This window comes from Giraffa tippelskirchi, chromosome 5, assembly GCF_054371585.1.
Source record: "Giraffa tippelskirchi isolate mGirTip1 chromosome 5, T2T-mGirTip1v1.2.pri, whole genome shotgun sequence".
NCBI classification, from domain to species: Eukaryota; Metazoa; Chordata; class Mammalia; order Artiodactyla; family Giraffidae; genus Giraffa; species Giraffa tippelskirchi.
Genome location: NC_137279.1, coordinates 52,303,513 through 52,320,782, shown reverse-complemented (window position 1 = coordinate 52,320,782; position 17,270 = coordinate 52,303,513). Strand labels below are relative to the sequence as shown.

The following is a 17,270-nucleotide window of genomic DNA, read 5'->3' as shown; positions in this document are numbered from 1 at the left end:
TTCTCTGGCCATAGCACTAAATATTAATAGGTCATCTTGGTACCAGTGATAAGAAATGAGACCATCGTTTTGATGAGACCATCAGACAGTTTTAGGAGACTGATTTCATATTAAAACAGGTTTGGTGCATAATGAATAGAGGTATTCCCAAACTGCCTTTATACCTGGTGTGAAAAAAAAAAGACTTCAGGTATCTTTATATCTGAAGATCCAGTCTTCCTGTCTAGGAAGGAGGGATTCCTATTTTCCAATATCTAGTACACTTGAAAGAAAAAGATTGTCACATGCAGTTACCTGGGCAAGGTGCTTCAACTCACATGTATTACACTAAAAAGATTAAAATCTGATTGGTTGTTATTTCTATGGACACAACAGTTTAGGAGCCTGAAATAAGCCATAATTAAACTTGGTTATCAATTAGAACTTCTACTATTAAAATTTGTTACTCTTCTCTGTCTTAATTAGAAAAATAGACCTTTTGTTTCTCTGTTAACTGTTACCTGATCTTGTCTGCTTTCACTGGGCATTTTGCCATTGCTTAGGCCTAATTCTCTTGAAGCCTCCCCACCTCGTTGTGTCTTTGCCTTGCTACACAAAGTGTTCTTTTGAACCAACAGTATGGAAGATTGGAAGATTTTGTCACCCCACTCCAAATGGACTATATCAGAATCTACATTTTAGCAGTATCCTCAAGTGATCCCTATGTTTGAAAAACACCGTATCAGTGTTGTGTATTTGCCTAATAAAACTGTGTTACAGGGAACATCACTCTTCTTGAAAGAGCTGATTGTCTACAATATGGAATCTTGTTTTTGATACAGTCTTGCCATTTGTTGTTAAGTTTGGTGTTATGAATCTAAGGAAGCAAAAGCTTGTTCTGGAATACACTGTCTGAACTTACGGAATGTAGTTTAGCAGAAAGCCCTCAAAACCTCAGCATCAGACTTCCTGACCTTAACCATTTGGGACTCTGTGCCTCAAGTTTTTCTTTTGCAAAGTAGAGCCACAATGCCTGCCACACCTGTTTTTCTGAGGGCTATTAGGAGGATCAACTCAAGTTGAGATCATGTGTGTGAAAGTGTTTGGCAATACTAAAGAGGTGTGCCATTGTAACTGTTAATGTCCGTGAAGATGTTGTTCCTTCAGGCTATCTGAGCCTCGTGTTTGTCAAGAACAGTGATGACTCCGCTGAGTGGTTACTGTGGTAATTAGAACATGTCTGTGTAGTCTCTTCAACATTACATGTAGATTTTAACTTGACAGTTTTCTGGCCATACCAGCAGTTCTGGCTTCCAATTGCAAGGAGCTACTATGAGGTTTTTGTAACCCTTTTACTAATATTAATAGTATTATTGCATCTTTTGGGTAGGTTGTGTGTCACTAACAGACTTTAATATATGATATGTTGATGAATAACATTTCCATAATTTCCTCAGTTCCTACTATGATTATATGATAGCATTTTCAATGAAATACTACTTTTAATCTTAGAAGCGGGGTAATTTCCTTTTGTCTTACAGGTGTTAGTGTCCTGAGCTCCAACCCAGAGTAGGATGTAATTGTTTGAACCTTCTAATCATGTGAACACTGATGACTTTCCTCTTTATATTTCAACATGATTGAAACACCTTTATATTTCTCCTCTGTATTCTCTGTTTAATGCTTATGAAACTAGTCATAGTAATTTTGGTTCACAGATAGCTTTGGTCCAACAAATAATAATTTATGTTTCCCCAAATTTGGAAGCTATGAGATTGAAAACCATTTTCTAAAAGTTTGTGTTCATCTGTTCTTTCTCCTTAGCTAGGTTTTGATTTCCTGCTTTATCCAATTACTTGATATATTGTGTAGGGTGTTATTATAAGAGAGCTGATATATACTGAAAGACAAACATTTAAAATGCATCCAGTGAATGCTGCTGCTAACTGCTAACTCGCTTGAGTCGTGTCCGACTCTGTGCGACCGCATAGACAGCAGCCCACCAGGCTCCACCGTCCCTGGGATTCTCCAGGCAAGAACACTGGCGTGGGTTGCCATTTCCTTCTCCAATGCATGAAAGCGAAAAGTGAAAGTGAAGTCGCTCAGTCGTGTCCGACTCTTAGCGGCCCCATGGACTGCAGCCTACCAGGCTCCTCCGTCCATGGGAGTTTCCAGGCAAGAGTACTGGAGTGGGGTGCCACTGAAGTTTGTGTTCATCTGTTCTTTCTCCTTAGCTAGGTTTTGATTTCCTGCTTTATCCAATTACTTGATATATTGTGTAGGGTGTTATTATAAGAGAGCTGATATATGCTGGAAGACAAACATTTAAAATGCATCCAGTGAATAGATGACTATTAATCCTTTAAGGTAAAGTAAGTTTATTTCTGTTCTTGCATTTTAATAATAATTATCTTCTGTTCATTATTAGTCACCATGCTAGAAACTTTATACGTTGTTTCATTAATATTTTATTACTATGAAGATAGCACATTTATCGTAAAAGTTGCAAGCAGTACAAAAAGTAAAATATGAAAGTCTTCTCTACACTTCCAAATGGCCTAGTGCAACACTCTAGCAGGAAACAATGTTAGCATTTTCCCATATTCTTCTAGAAACTATCTACATATATACACTAACCATATATGTGAGTGTTCCCCACTTTTTCAGTGAAATGGGTTCATACCACATTGGCTCTTCTGCAGCTGGATTTTATTCACACATGAAGAGGTATTACCTTGAGCTTCTTTCCCTAGAAGTAATCCTGATTTAACTCATTCTTTTTTGTTGTACAGAATACCCAATTTGTGGATATGACAGAATTTAAGTCCCTTATTGATAATTGAGATAATTTCCAGTTTCCACTGTTACAGGCAGTGGTGCAGTCAACATCTTTCTCTAGACATTTATCTTTACACATTGTTCAAGTATATCCAAACTGTGTAAACCCTAGTAGAATTGTGAGTCAAAGGATGAGGGTATTTTAAATTTGGAATAGTAATGCCATGTTGCTCTTTCAGAAGGTTACGTCAGTTTGCTTTTCAAACAAATTTAACTCTAAAAAGAATCAAGACTTTGAGACTCTAAGAATGTAAATAATTTGACCCAGGTTCTCAGTAACTAGTAGAGTCAGCTTTAAAATTTAGACTCAGCCAGGCCATTTCTTCTAAGCTACAGATATCTCTGATGCTATTTTAAAACATAGTTTTGGCTTTGAAACTAGGAAGCATCATTTCATATTTTTTAAATATTCTCCTCACTTAAGCAATAATAATTCTTTCATTTTAAATAGCCTTTTATGGTTTAAAATATATTTTTACATTCTCAGAGTAATCATATGAGGTGGACATTGATTTGTATCCTGATTTACACTTGTGAAGAACTGAGGCCCAAAGAAAAAAATCTTTAATTTTGAAATGTTATCAAAAGATGGTCCTTGGCCCAAAGGCCTTATAAGCCTCAGAACCGATAAAGCACTCAGGACATAAAAATGCTAGTAGAAAGGGTGAAATAGGAGGTATGAGATTGGTGGCTTTGGATATATTGATATTGGCTTGTTATACATGATGAACAACAGGAAATACACTAAAATACTGGCTATTGGGCCTCACCACATCTCAAGCCAGTGCCTCAAGAATAGCTTTCTTTTGGCAATCCCTGTGTGTTATGGCCCTGGGGAAAACAGGTGATTTCAACATAGCTCTTCTAAAGTCATTCATTATATTTGATCCAAGACTTATTTTAAACTTCCACTGTAAATAGTAACTGTCACTGGATTTGTAATCACATAGCATTACATTTATCACAATAGTTCCTTTTTATCATGTTGAATCTTCCTCTAGCTCGTCTCTTTCTCTGTTCTCTCTGACTCAGATCAAATTTTTTTTTTCAGTTGTTTCAGTGAAAAAACTTCAGTGAAAGTTCTAAAGAAACAAGGTCTCTCTCTTTGTGGCCTTAAAGTCAACTCTTGACTTTAGATGAAAATTTTGCCATTGTCCTGGGAGGGTCACCTGAATTCTTACACAGATACATTAACTGAACTTAATCTGTAAACATTTCTGAGAACAATTTTGTGCCAGCTTTTACTTTTTCATTTTTAACTTATAATCTGCAACTTATTTATAAAGTCAATTTGATTTTTCCCAGTTTATGTTTAAAGAAATGGAATCTTAGAAAGCTCATATGAGTTACTTCAAATACAAACCAAAGTCATAGTTCAATTATTCTTTACTATCCACTCATACCTACTTCATTACAAGAAGTCTCCAAGTTACCAAATAAGTTATGTTCCAAAAGTTCATTTGTAAGTAAGTTATTTGGCACTTGAACTGCAATTTACCACACCAGGGGGAAAATGTTGTAAATCGTGATTAGATCCCTTGGCTGACCTGCAAAGATCTATTTAACTCTTATGTAACTACAAAATGATGCTTTGGCAATAAAAATAAGAGAGAATGATAGTTGTCATTCTTGTTACACAGAAAAAGATAAATTATTTTTCCTGATGAGAAACAGAGTCAATGAGAAGACAGGGAAACAAAGACATTTTGAAGCATCTAGAAGAGGTCTCTTTCACGAGCATTCAAGGTTGAGGTCACTCTGTCTGAAAGTCAGTTTCACTTGAAAACCTTGAGGATTTTTGTTAGATACTTCTCACTAGCCTAACTCACCTGATACCTATGATTAGAGGCAGTAGGACTAATTGAATTAAGCCAAAATAGATGCTCTGAAATGATACTAACCCACCTAGTATGGTCAGAACAAACCAATAGACCAGAAAAAGTGTATTCCTGTTCTGTCTATCTTGATGAAAGGGCCAAGAGGAGGTCCTGATTTTCTCAGCAGATCTCATCAGCTCCAGTAGCTTGGCTGAGGTCCGTAGAGGAGTCTTGGGAACATGAGTCATGGGTAAAGGCAAGAGAAAGCATGTGCCTTCCATGATTTCTCTAGAGCATTTGTACAACGAGAGTTTCTGATGCTGAGAAATAACTACATTTATCTCATCAAGCGATTACTTCTTACATTTTCTAGACGGTCTTTCACTTGACCGTGAAAATAAACATCTTAAATTTCAGTTAACTTTTTATAAAGTCTGTTGCCTTTTTAGATGGCCCCTGATTAGTATGTTTTATCATTTTCAGAACATTTGCACACAGCTTTTTGTTCTGTTAACAGCAGAAGGAAGAATATATCCTTCAGTAAATGGAAACTTAAGGGAACAGATCTTGCTGAGATGGCAGATTAAGAAAGTGATAGAAAGAAAATTAGAGTCTGTGCCTCCTGGGTCAGTTTAGGGCTCTTAACCAGTTTACCTACACTGTCTTCCCACTAGTTGAATAATACATTTAACTACAAATGCTCTATGTTGGGGATATCATTTGAATGTTTTATAGTGGGTATTTATACCCAGGAGTGATTTAACTGAAGGACAGGGCAATGTTTTACTACAATTCAAAATCTTTCTCAGTGATCATTATAGTAGGAACTTGGGACTGGCAGACCACTTTCAAAAGTGATGGTAAGGCTGATGAGAGAAGTAGCAACTACTTGATTTATATATATGTTTGGTATTTATAAATGTTTTATCTTTTCCACTAAAATGGTTTATAAAGAAAAATTTTAATGTCCACATTTTAGAACTAACACCCAAAAAAGATGTCCTTTTCATTATAGGGGACTGGAATGCAAAAGTAGGAAGTCAGGAAACACCTGGCGTAAGAGGCAAATTTGACCTTGGAGTACAGAATGAAGCAGGGCAAAGGCTAATAGAGTTTTGCCAAGAGAACGCACTGGTTATAGCAAACACCTTCTTCCAACAACACAAGAGAAGACTCTACACATGGACATCACCAGATAGTCAACACCGAAATTAGATTGATTATATTCTTTGCAGCCAAAGATGGAGAAGCTCTATACAGTCAGCAAAAACAAGACCAGGAGCAGACTGTGGCTCAGATCATGAACTGCTTATTGCCAAATTCAGACTTAAATTGAAGAAAGTAGGGAAAACCACTAGACCATTCAGGTATGACCTAAATCAAATCCCTTATGATTATACAGTGGAAGTGACAAATAGATTTAAGGGACTAGATCTGATAGACAGAGTGCCTGATGAACTATGGACAGAGGTTCGTGACACTGTACAGGAGACAGGGATCAAGACCATCCCCATGGAAAAGAAATGTAAAAAAGCAAAATGGCTGTCTGAGGAGGCCTTACAAATAGCTGGGAAAAGAAGAAAGCAAAAAGCAAAGGCGAAAAGGAAAGATATTCCCATCTGAATGCAGAGTTCCAAAGAATAACAAGAAGAGATAAGAAAGCCTTCCTCAGCGATCGATGCAAAGAAATAGAGGAAAACAACAGAAGGGGAAAGACTAGAGATCTCTTCAAGAAAATTAGAGAGACCAAGGGAACATTTCATGCAAAGATGGACTCGCTAAAGGACAGAAATGGTATGGACCTAACAGAAGCAGAAGACATTAAGAGGAGGTGGCAAGAATACACAGAAGAACTGTACAAAAAAGATCTTCACGACCCAGATAATCACGATGGTGTGATCACTCACCTAGAGCCAGACATCCTGGAATGTGAAGTCAAGTGGGCCTTAGAAAGCATCACTACGAACAAAGCTAGTGGAGGTGATGGAATTCCAGTTCAGCTATTTCAAATACTGAAAGATGATGCTGTGAAAGTGCTGCACTCAATATGTCAGCAAATCTGGAAAACTCAGCAGTGGCCACAGGACTGGAAAAGGTCAGTTTTAGTTCCAATCCCAAAGAAAGGCAATGCCAAAGAATGGTCAAACTACCGCACAATTGCACTCATCTCACACGCTAGTAAAGTAATGCTCAAAATTCTCCAAGCCAGGCTTCAGCAATATGTGAACCATGAACTTCCAGATGTGCAAGCTTGTTTTCGAAAAGGCCGAGGAACCAGAGATCAAATTGCTAACATCCACTGGATCATCGAAAAAGCAAAAGAGTTCCAGAAAAGCATCTATTTCTGCTTTATTGACTATGCCAAAGCCTTTGACTGTGTGAATCACAATAAACTGTGGAAAATTCTGAAAGAGATGGGAATACCAGGCCATCTGACCTATCTCTTGAGAAACCTGTATGCAGGTCAAGAAGCAACAGTTAGAACTGGACATGGAACAACAGACTGGTTCCAAATAGGAAAAGGAGTACATCAAGGCTGTATATTGTCACTCTGCTTCTTTAACTTATATGCAGAGTACATCATGAGAAACGCTGGGCTGGAAGAAACACAAGCTGGAATCAAGATTGCCAGGAGAAATATCAATAACCTCAGATATGCAGATGACACCACCCTTATGGCAGAAAGCGAAGAAGAACTAAAGAGCCTCTTGATGAAAGTGAAAGAGGTGAGTGAAAAAGTTGGCTTAAAGCTCAACGTTCAGAAAACTAAGATCATGGCATCTGGTCCCATCACTTCATGGGAAATAGATGGGGAAACAATGGAAACAGTGTCAGACTTTATTTTTTTGGGCTCCAAAATCACTGCAGATGGTGATTGCAGCCATGAAATTAAAAGACGCTTACTCCTTGGAAGGAAGGTTATGACCAACCTAGATAGCATGTTTAAAAGCAGAGACATTACTTAGCCAACAAAGGTCCATCTAGTCAAGGCTATGGTTTTTCCAGTGGTCATGTATGGATGTGAGAATTGGACGGTGAAGAAAGCTGAGTGCCGAAGAATTGATGCTTTTGAACTGTGGTGTTGGAGAAGACTCTTGAGAGTCCCTTGGACTGCAAGGAGATCCAACCAGCCCATCCTAAAGGAGATCAGTCCTGGGTGTTCATTGGAAGGACTGATGTTGAAGCTGAAACTCCAATACTTTGGTCACCTCATGTGAAGGGTTGACTCATTGGAAAAGACCCTAATGCTGGGAAGGATTGGGGGCAGGAGGAGAAGGGGACGACAGAGGATGGGATGGCTGGATGGCATCACCGACTCTATGGACATGGGTTTGGGTAAACTCCGGGAGTTGGTGATGGACAGGGAGGCCTGGCGTGCTGCGATTCATGGGGTCGCAAAGAGTCGGACATAACTGAGCGACTGAACTGATTCTTCCATTTCTTATAGTGTTGATGGTTATATAGTTGTGTGTGTGTGTGTGTGTGTTTGATGAGCTGTATCTGAAAGAAAAATAAGTTGGGACTTTCCTGGCAGTGTAGTGGTTAAGACTTTGCTTTTCAGTATAGGAGGTATAGGTTTGATCCTTGGTTGGAGACTTAAGATCCCACATGCCTCATGGCCAAAAAACCAAAACAAAACAGAAATAATATTGTAAACAATTAAACAGGGTTTAAAAATGGTCCACATAAAAAAACCTAAAACAAAAACAAAAAAGCCAAAAAGGAAAATAATAAATCAGTAATGCTAAATTTGCATCCTAGTACAGTGATGTTCCTTGGAAGAATAGCTGTTTCAAACTTAGACAGTGTTTTAAAAAGCAGAGACATCACTTAGCCAACAAAGGTCTGTTTAGTCAAAGCTATGGTTTTTCCAGTAGTCATGTATGGATGTGAGAATTGGACCATAAAGAAGGCTGAGCACCAAAGAATTGACGCTTTCAAACTGTGGTGCTGGAGAAGACTCTTGAAAGTCCCTTGGACAGCAAGGAGATCAAACCAATCAATCCTGAAGGAAATCAACCCTGAATATTCATTGGAAGAACTGATGCTGAAGCTGAAGCTCCAATACTTTGGCCATCTAATGCAAAGAGCTGACTCATTGGAAAAGGCCCTGATGCTGGGAAAAATTGAGGGCAAGAGGACAAGTGGGCAACAGAGGATGAGATGGTTGGATGACATCACTGACTCAATGGACATGAGTTTGAGGAAACTCAGGGAAATAGTGAAAGACAGAGAAGCCTGGTATGTTGCAGTTCATGGGTCACAAAGAGTTGGACATGACTTAGCAACTGAACAACCACAACAACAAAGAATATCTTCTGGTTATTAGTATTCAGATTGAAACATTATACATTGTTCTGGCATTCTCTGCTCAGAAAGGTCCCTGTTGAGTAGTTTATAATCTGGGTGAAAGTATGCATGGGAGTCATCCTCATGGGTAACCCAGCTTTGTCATTATCTTAGACTGAAAAGATGATTTCTTCTGGTACCTGTGTGGGGAGGGACTGGAGAGAGATTTCTCCTGAAGTTATTTTGTCTACTCAGAAGAATGCTGTGCCAGAAGGGTTAGTGAGCCAAACAATGGTTTTCTTTTATTCTTGACATTATGTGTAGGTCAAATAAACCAATAGCATTTGATGACCCTTTTTTCTTACTGTATTTCCAGATTTTGTATGTGTGTTGGTCAGAGGGTGGTAAAGTAAGAAAGAAGGTTGTTTTTGCTTTTGTTTGTTAACCAGGCAAAAAAAAATATTACTGGTAATTTGAATGCTAATTTTTCCTTTATATTTAAGGCCTGGACCCTTTGGTGGAGGGGAAAAAATTAATTTAAAAATGTCACTTGAAGCAAATCTCAGCCATAGTACTATTTTTCTTATGTGCAAGCAATACTACCTATAGGACATAACATAGAAAACAAGTTAATAAGATCATGACAACTTATGTTTATTATTTTTTTTAGCATTATATTTGTTGGTTTAGGGGATAAAACTTTTGCATCTGATATCTTGGTGGCCACAATTCTTAGCTTAGCTGATTGGTTTCTATTTTCTTTTGTTTATTCTTATTCTAAGACCTGAGTGACTTAGAGGGAAAATCATATTTCCTTGACATTTTTAAAAGATGTAAGACATTCTTAAGATTATTCACATTATCTTAAACCACACAACTAATTGCCCTCACAAATAATCACCCTCGCGCTTCATTTTGCCTGTTGTTTCTGTATCAGAACACCTCAAGCATGATATTATTGAAAAGCTAAAGAATGATATTGGTATCCCCTCTCTATTGTACCACCTCCCCACCCCCATCCTAAAATATTCTTTTTTTTTTAATTGATTTGACCGCATCTGGTCTTAGTTGTGGCTCGCGGGCTCCAGAGCATGTTCAGTAGTTGGGGCGCATTGATTTAGTTGCCCTGCGGCATGTGGGATTCCCTAATCAATGATTTAACCCACATCCCCTGCATTGCAAGGTGGATTCTCAACCACTGGACCACCAGGGAAGTCCCAAAATGTCCTGATTCTTAACTGATGATTTTCACATCTAGGATGAGGAGAGAAGATAGATACTGAAAATAGAGGTGGGGCAGGGAGGAAGGCATGGCCACCCTCTCCAGTATTCTAGCCTGGAGAATCCCCATGGACAGAGGAGCCTGGTGGGCTACAGTCCATGGGATTGCAAAGAGTTGCACACGACTGAGTGACTAAGCACACAGGGAGGAACTGGTCAGTGGGACAGGAGAGGGTTCTGCCTGGTGTGGCTGGGAGGAGAGAAGAGGAGCGCTAACTTACCAGCTGGTTCTGTTGCACGAGTGTCGGGGCTTCCCCTGATGCTTTCACAACTCCTGCAAGAACCCTTGTTTTCAAAGAGCTTTTTAAAAATACTTTTCCTGTCTTTTCTACATAATTGTCTGCCTGACTGTAAGTGGTTGATTTTATATCATTTTCTTTCTTAGGGTCAGGAAACTGGAGCATGGCTATGAGCAACGGAAACAGCGATTTTATGGTTCTGAGCAATGGCAGCATCGCAACCAGTGCTACCACCCCTACTCCCCTCACCCCCTGTGACGGAGACCCTGCATCCCAGCAGCTTGCACCCAAAGAAGCACCCAGAACAAAAGTGAGTCCAAATGGATGCCTGCAAGTTAATGGCACCGTTAAGTCATCCTTTCTGCCTTTAGACAACCAAAGAACGCCTCCGGTGTTACCCCAGTGCTGCCATCCTTGCCCATACCATCACCCTTTGACTCCCCATGACAGTCACCAAGAGTGCCATCCCGAGGCTGGCCCTGCAGCACCTCCTGCTTTGGCCTCGTGTTGCATGCAGCCACACTCAGAGTACTCTGCATCTCTCTGTCCAAACCATTCACCTGTTTATCAGACAACGTGCTGTCTTCAGCCCTCTCCATCCTTCTGCCTGCATCATCCGTGGCCTGACCATTTTCAGCATCAGCATGTGCCGCAGCACATAGCCAACATCAGGTGAGTGGTCCGCAAGGTTTGCTGGACTTTATCATTCAACTAATTCCATGTGAACGTGACTGCTTGTGTTGATTTCTCCAAAAGGAGGAGAGAAGAATGTATCAGGTAAAGGGAGCTAACGAAACTGCTTATTTTGTGGATTGTGTGAAGGCTATTAAAATGCAAATGAAGTATTCTTTTATCTGTTTTATCCATTGACTTCTTAGTTAAACCCTCTTCCTTTTTTTCCTGTTGGTGAGCTGGTTAGGTGTCCCTGCTAGGACTTGGAAGTACAAAGTTCAGTAAAAGGTTTTATTGTCAGTAATTTCTATTATTAAACATGGGAGATGGATATATTTGTGATGAGGCTGCCTAAATAGGAGTCTTTATTTGCTACTATTGATAGTGATCAACATTTATGAAAAAGAAGTATAAAACCAAGTGTTTCATTATGGCTGTACTCACAGTTTCTATTCAAATGGTTTGGCTGACGATGTAATATAGTGAGATGATACAAAAGCAGCAATTTCTTTCATAGCAGGTAGGACCTATAAATCTGTAGTATAGGACTTTAAAAAAATGTATTGTGTAAAATAAAGCATGTTCAGATCTGGTAGGTTGAAAAATACTAGAAAATCTCTGCCATTGCCAGTTCTCCTTCCTATCTCAGGCCATGATTTCTCTGATATGTGCTTTCCAGCTTTTCTTTTCCATGAGTAAGTTTAAAGTCACACATAGTACAGGTAAGCAATCATAACATATTTTATAAAATCTTAAGTACTTAACAGAGACCAAGAGTTATATTTTTTGGCAATAAAAAGTCTTAAAAAAGAGCTAGAAGATGACATTCTCTTTTAAAATTAGGGTATGATTTTTATACATGGAAATGCATATATCTTAAGTGTATGGTTTGATCAGCTTTGACAAATGTATACAGAAGTATAATACATACCTCGGTCAGATGTAAAACATTTCTGTCACCGCAGAAAGTTCCTTTATGCCACTGCTTAGACATTCCTTCTCTCTTCACCAGAAGCACTGTTCTGAGTTCTGTTACCATAGATTATTTTGTTTACTTTAAAACTTCATATGAACAGAATCATACAATAGGTACCCTTTTGTATCTGACAATTTTGACTCATAACATTTTTGAGACTATCTAACTGCTATGTGTGTTACTTTTCCATTTTATTGCTGAGTAGTAATTCATTGTGTGCAGGTAGCAAATTCACTTGTAAGTAAAGGAGTACAAACTTCCAGTTCTAAAATAAATAAGTCATGAGGCTGTAATGTACAGTGTGGTGACCATAGTTAATAATACCATACTGTACAGTTGAAAGTTGCTTAGACAGTAGATCTTAAAAGTTCTCATCACAAGAAAATTAATTTGTAAATATGTGGTAATGGATGGTAACCAAACGTAACATGGTGATCATTTTGCCATATATACAAATATTGAATCATTATGTTGTACACCTGAAACTAATGTTATATGTCAGTTGTATCTCAATTTTTTTAAAATCACATCCAGACAGGGATTCAGTAATAAATACTTTTCACTTTTATCAAGTTTTAGATGCTGCTGAGATTATCTGGTTTCAGTTCTTTGAAAAGTGAGGAAGAGAAAGATGGGGAAAAGGACAAGGGATGGGAGGGAGGGCGTGGAGATCCTCTGCAGCATGTTTCTGCAGTTTCTGAATAGTTTTTTCATATCAGATGTGAGAATCTTTTGGTTTCTAGAACTATGGTAAAAACACTCACTAAAGCCATTTCTTAGAAGGTTGGTCCTGACAGCATTGTGCTACATGGCTAGTTTCAGACTCTTTCCACTTTGAATGAAACAGTATAAGTGATTAATTTTAAAATTACATGGTCATAAATATTGATATTTTAGAATCATAAATTATGTGGTTTCAGGATGTGAGATGATACTTTGAAGCTGATCCCTCCTTTAAAAACTGTCACAAAATAGTAGAATGGGCGAGAAACCAATTGGTTTAACATGACAGACATATCAGTACTTGCAGGATTCTGACTTAACATTTCTCAATGACCTAATTTTAAAGGAATGAGAGTCCTATATGCATATGAATTTAAATAGAATGGTATTAAAAAAAACAAACTGATTTTTAAAAAGTACCATATTTGCCCATCAGGAAAAACTGTAGAAGAAACTGGAATATTATGTGAGAAATTTTTCATATTAGAATTTTATCTCAAGAATTTGAACCTTTTGATAAACCGTTTGTAACAGACATAGAATCTTTTAAAGATGCCTGGGAAGGAATGGTATGTGTTCAGTTGTGTATATTACATACTTTATTGTAAAATATGTCCTTCCAGAAATTCTTCCCTATCTGCTATGTTTATGTATTTAACATGTATATAATCAGTAGTATTTACTGAATATTTATGTGTGCCAGGCACCAAAGATATAGTTCCAAATGAGATGAGACATTTTTTTTTTTCCTTCATAAAACTATAAGCTAGTAGGGAGGGAGACAGAAAAGCAAACAGGCAGCTACAGGCAGCTCTTATCTCTTATTGTGATAAGAAATACCAAGAAGGGATGAAAATGAAAAATGTGACAAATGGAGAAGATGTGGTCTGGTCGACAGTGGGAATGGTCTGTGTAAAGATTTACAAAGTAGTGTGAACCCAACTCCACCATGGTTGAGTATGACTAGACGCTGGAGAAGAAAGTGTTCTAGCAAGGGGAGAGGTATACTGAGACTAAATCCTGAGGGACATGTGAATCACCTGAGATTTCTGAGACTAAATCCTGAGGGACATGTGAATCACCTGAGATTTCTGGACAGTATCCTGAGCCAGTGGGAGGCAGTGTGGATGTTTGTGTGCGCATGACTTTTTTATTGTGAAAAAAATAGGCAGAACATAAAATGTATCATTTGAATCATTCCTGTGAGTACAGTTCAGTAGCATTAAGTACCTTCACATTGTTGTGCAACCATCACCACCATCCCTTCTCCAGAACATCTATCATCTTCCCAAACTGAAACTCCATACCCATTAAACAATAATTTCCCATTCTTCCCTCCCCAGCCCTTGGCAACCACCACTCAACTTTCTATCTCTATGAATTTGGCCACTCGAGGTAGTTCATATGAATGGAATCATACAGTATTTGTTCCTTTGTGACTGATTTCACTTAGCATAATGTCTTCAAGGTTCATCCAAGTCATAGCATGTATCAAAATTTTCTCCCTTAGAAAGGCTGATTAATACCCCATTGTATGTATATACCACATTATTTTCATCCACTTATCTGTCAGTGAACATTTGGATATTGTGAACAGTGGATGTACAGATACCTGTTTGAGTTCCTGCTTTCACTTCTTTTGGTTTCATACCCAGAAGTTAATTACTGGATCATGTGGTAATCCTATGTTTAACTTCTTGAGAATCCACCACACTGTTTCCACAGATGCTGTGCACATTCTTGCCAACACTTGTTCTTTTCTGTTTGTTTTTTTTAAATTGTTTTATAATAGCCATCCTAATGGGTGTGACGTTATAGATTTTTAAGAAAATAATTCAGATTCGTATTTTAGAGGGGTCTATAACCTGCCCCATGGACAGAGGAGCCTGGTAGGCTGCAGCCCATGGGGTCGCGGAGAGTCGGACACGACTGAGCGACTTCACTTTCACTTTTCACTGTCATGCACTGGAGGAGGAAATGGCAACCCACTCCAGTATTCTTGCCTGGAGAATCCCAGGGACGGGGGAGCCTGGAGGGCTGCCGTCTATGGGGTCGCACAGAGTCGGACACGACTGACGCGACTAAGCAGCTGCAGCAGCAGCATAACCTGCATTGTGGAGAGTAGATTGAACTGGGTCAGGACTATCACAGAGAGAAAGACCTTTAGAAGCCTTGTTGCAGGTGAGAGAAGGTGATGACTTGATCCAGGATTTAGAAATAATTTCATGCTAGAAAGATTTATGAGGTAGAATCTACTAGGTTTGGTGAACCACTGGTTATGGGGGAAGAAGAAAAGGAGACTCACAACTGACTTGCAGTTTTCTGGTTTGAGCAACTAAGCAGGTAGATGGGGATGCCAGTCACTAAAATGGGGAGGATAGAAGAAGGCTAAGCAAGCAGAGCTTCTGGGGTTGGGGGTGGGTAGTAACAGTGGAAGAGTCCTGTCCTTTGAGCTTTCTTGAAAGAATAAGGATGCTGAGTTATACATGACAATTACACTGAGGGTAACGATACTGTTGGAGGTGATCGTAGGATGAAAACTGGAGCATTTAGACTCGGCCCAGCGTGTATGTATTTGCAGCATTGTACTGTGGACAAGGCACTAAGCCAGGTGCTATGTCTGTCTTTCCCAAATCAGGAAGACATCCCCTGAAACAAATGTGGATGTGGATATAGCTATTGTGTAAGAGAAAGCAGGACAGTTTGGGATAGAATACACAGGATGGTCTCACTAGGAAATGCTGAAAATGAGGATATTATGTGATACTTTGCTGCCTTTCGTTAGTTACTCTTCCCAACACTTTTGGGAGTTATTAGAACAAAGATTCTAGAGGCTGTTCCTCTACCAGGAACGCTGATTCTCTAAATCTTTTTATTTTCTTTTTGTGATTTCTTGCATGATGCTTTTTTAAAAGTTGATACTCTCAAAATACTTAATGAAGTATTCAATTAATGATCTATTATTCAATTAATGTTTAAGATGTACTCCTGACTTGATAATAGTATAGAATGTTCACATCACTCTAAGATTATCTTAAAGGTTGACAGCCTTGTAGTAAAATTATGTATAGATGGAAGATCCCAGATACTTTCAATTGCTATTCCTTTTTGCACCTACAAATGCACCCACCTAGTTGGTATTTTATTTTTAAAGTTGTTGTTTGTTTATAAAGTACTTAAGCCACAAAGAATGTCTTAAAAAGCCAATCAAATAGAAAATACAATTTTATCCCAGCTCATTTGCCACCTCCTTTCAGTTGTTCATATTCTCATTTCTCTTTTTCCCACCTTCTGTACTACAGTAGGTTCTGTTTCATTGTTCCTTGACCCTTTAAGCTGTAATAACTCTTTGTAAAAGATTCATTATAGTCAGTCACTCGTGTCTGTGTGTTTTTGCTGTTTTTAAAATTATCTGTTAATCATCTGACTGATTAAGATCATTGCAAGGGTCACATTTAGTATATTCTCTTTTGATTCCATTTATCACCACATATTAAGTAGTTCAACTTGATCTCATTGTAAAGCTTCTGGCTTTTTCATTTGTAGATTCCTATCCCCATGCCCATCAATCAGCTGATAATGTGACTGATTGAGAACACTAACGATTTTTTAAAACTTTTTATTTTGTATTGGAGTATAGCTGATTAACAATGCTGTGATAGTTTCAGGTGAACAGCAAAGAGACTCAGCCATACATATACATATACCCATTCTCCCCCAAACTCCCCTCCCATCCATAATATTGAGCAGAGTTCTATGTGCTATACACTAGGTCCTTGTTGGTTATCTATTTTAAATATAGCAGTGTGTACATGTCGATCCCAATTTCCCTAACTATGGCCCCATCCTTGCCTCCTGGCAACCATAAGTTCATTATCAAAGTCTGTGAGTCTGTTTCTGTTTTGTAAAGAAGTTCATTTGTATCATTTCTTTTTAGAGTCTACATATAAGGGATGTCATATATTTCTCCTTCTCTGTCTGACTTACTTCACTCAGTATGACAATCTCTAGGTCCATCCATGTTGCTGCAAATGGTATTATTTCATTTTTAATGGCTTAGTAATATTCCATTGTATGTATGTATCACATCTTCTTTATCCATTCCTCTATCAGAGAACACTAAGAATTTTTAAAAGGCAGCTAGTAGTCTCTCCCTACCATGAGATGGAGCCTATATCCACAAGTCCTAAACCTAGCTGATTAACAGTATCCTCCAGGGGAGTTAAAAAATAAGATAAGTTTGATAATAATGAGAAGTTCAGCTTGCAGTAGAAATGTTAAAGCTCTCAGGAGTTCAGAAGTGGGAAGGATCCCTGTAGGTTGATAAAGTTAGGGATGATCTGACAAGAGAGAACTTGAGCGACCCTTGAAGGATGACTGGGAATGATAAAGGGACTGCTTGCACAGCACAGAACATAGAAGGTGGTGGGGAAGACTGAAGGGGAAAGTGAACAA

The 17,270-nt window shown here is 38.5% G+C and overlaps 1 protein-coding gene across 15 annotated transcripts in view; it reads left to right on the top strand.

Moving 5' to 3' along the window:
• Nucleotides 1-17,270, top strand: part of DISP1 (dispatched RND transporter family member 1) — a 229,175-nt gene that overhangs the window by 157,890 nt on the left and 54,015 nt on the right. For 9 of the 15 annotated variants that reach the window (XM_081489863.1, XM_081489855.1, XM_081489861.1 and 6 more), the window contains one exon: nt 10,591-11,116. In XM_081489863.1, the coding sequence (XP_081345989.1) occupies nt 10,591-11,116 (526 nt within the window). Of the gene's footprint in view, nt 1-10,590; nt 11,117-17,270 lie in introns of those variants that run through there. The other 6 variants (XM_081489865.1, XM_081489867.1, XM_081489866.1 and 3 more) reach the window with 3 other exon arrangements.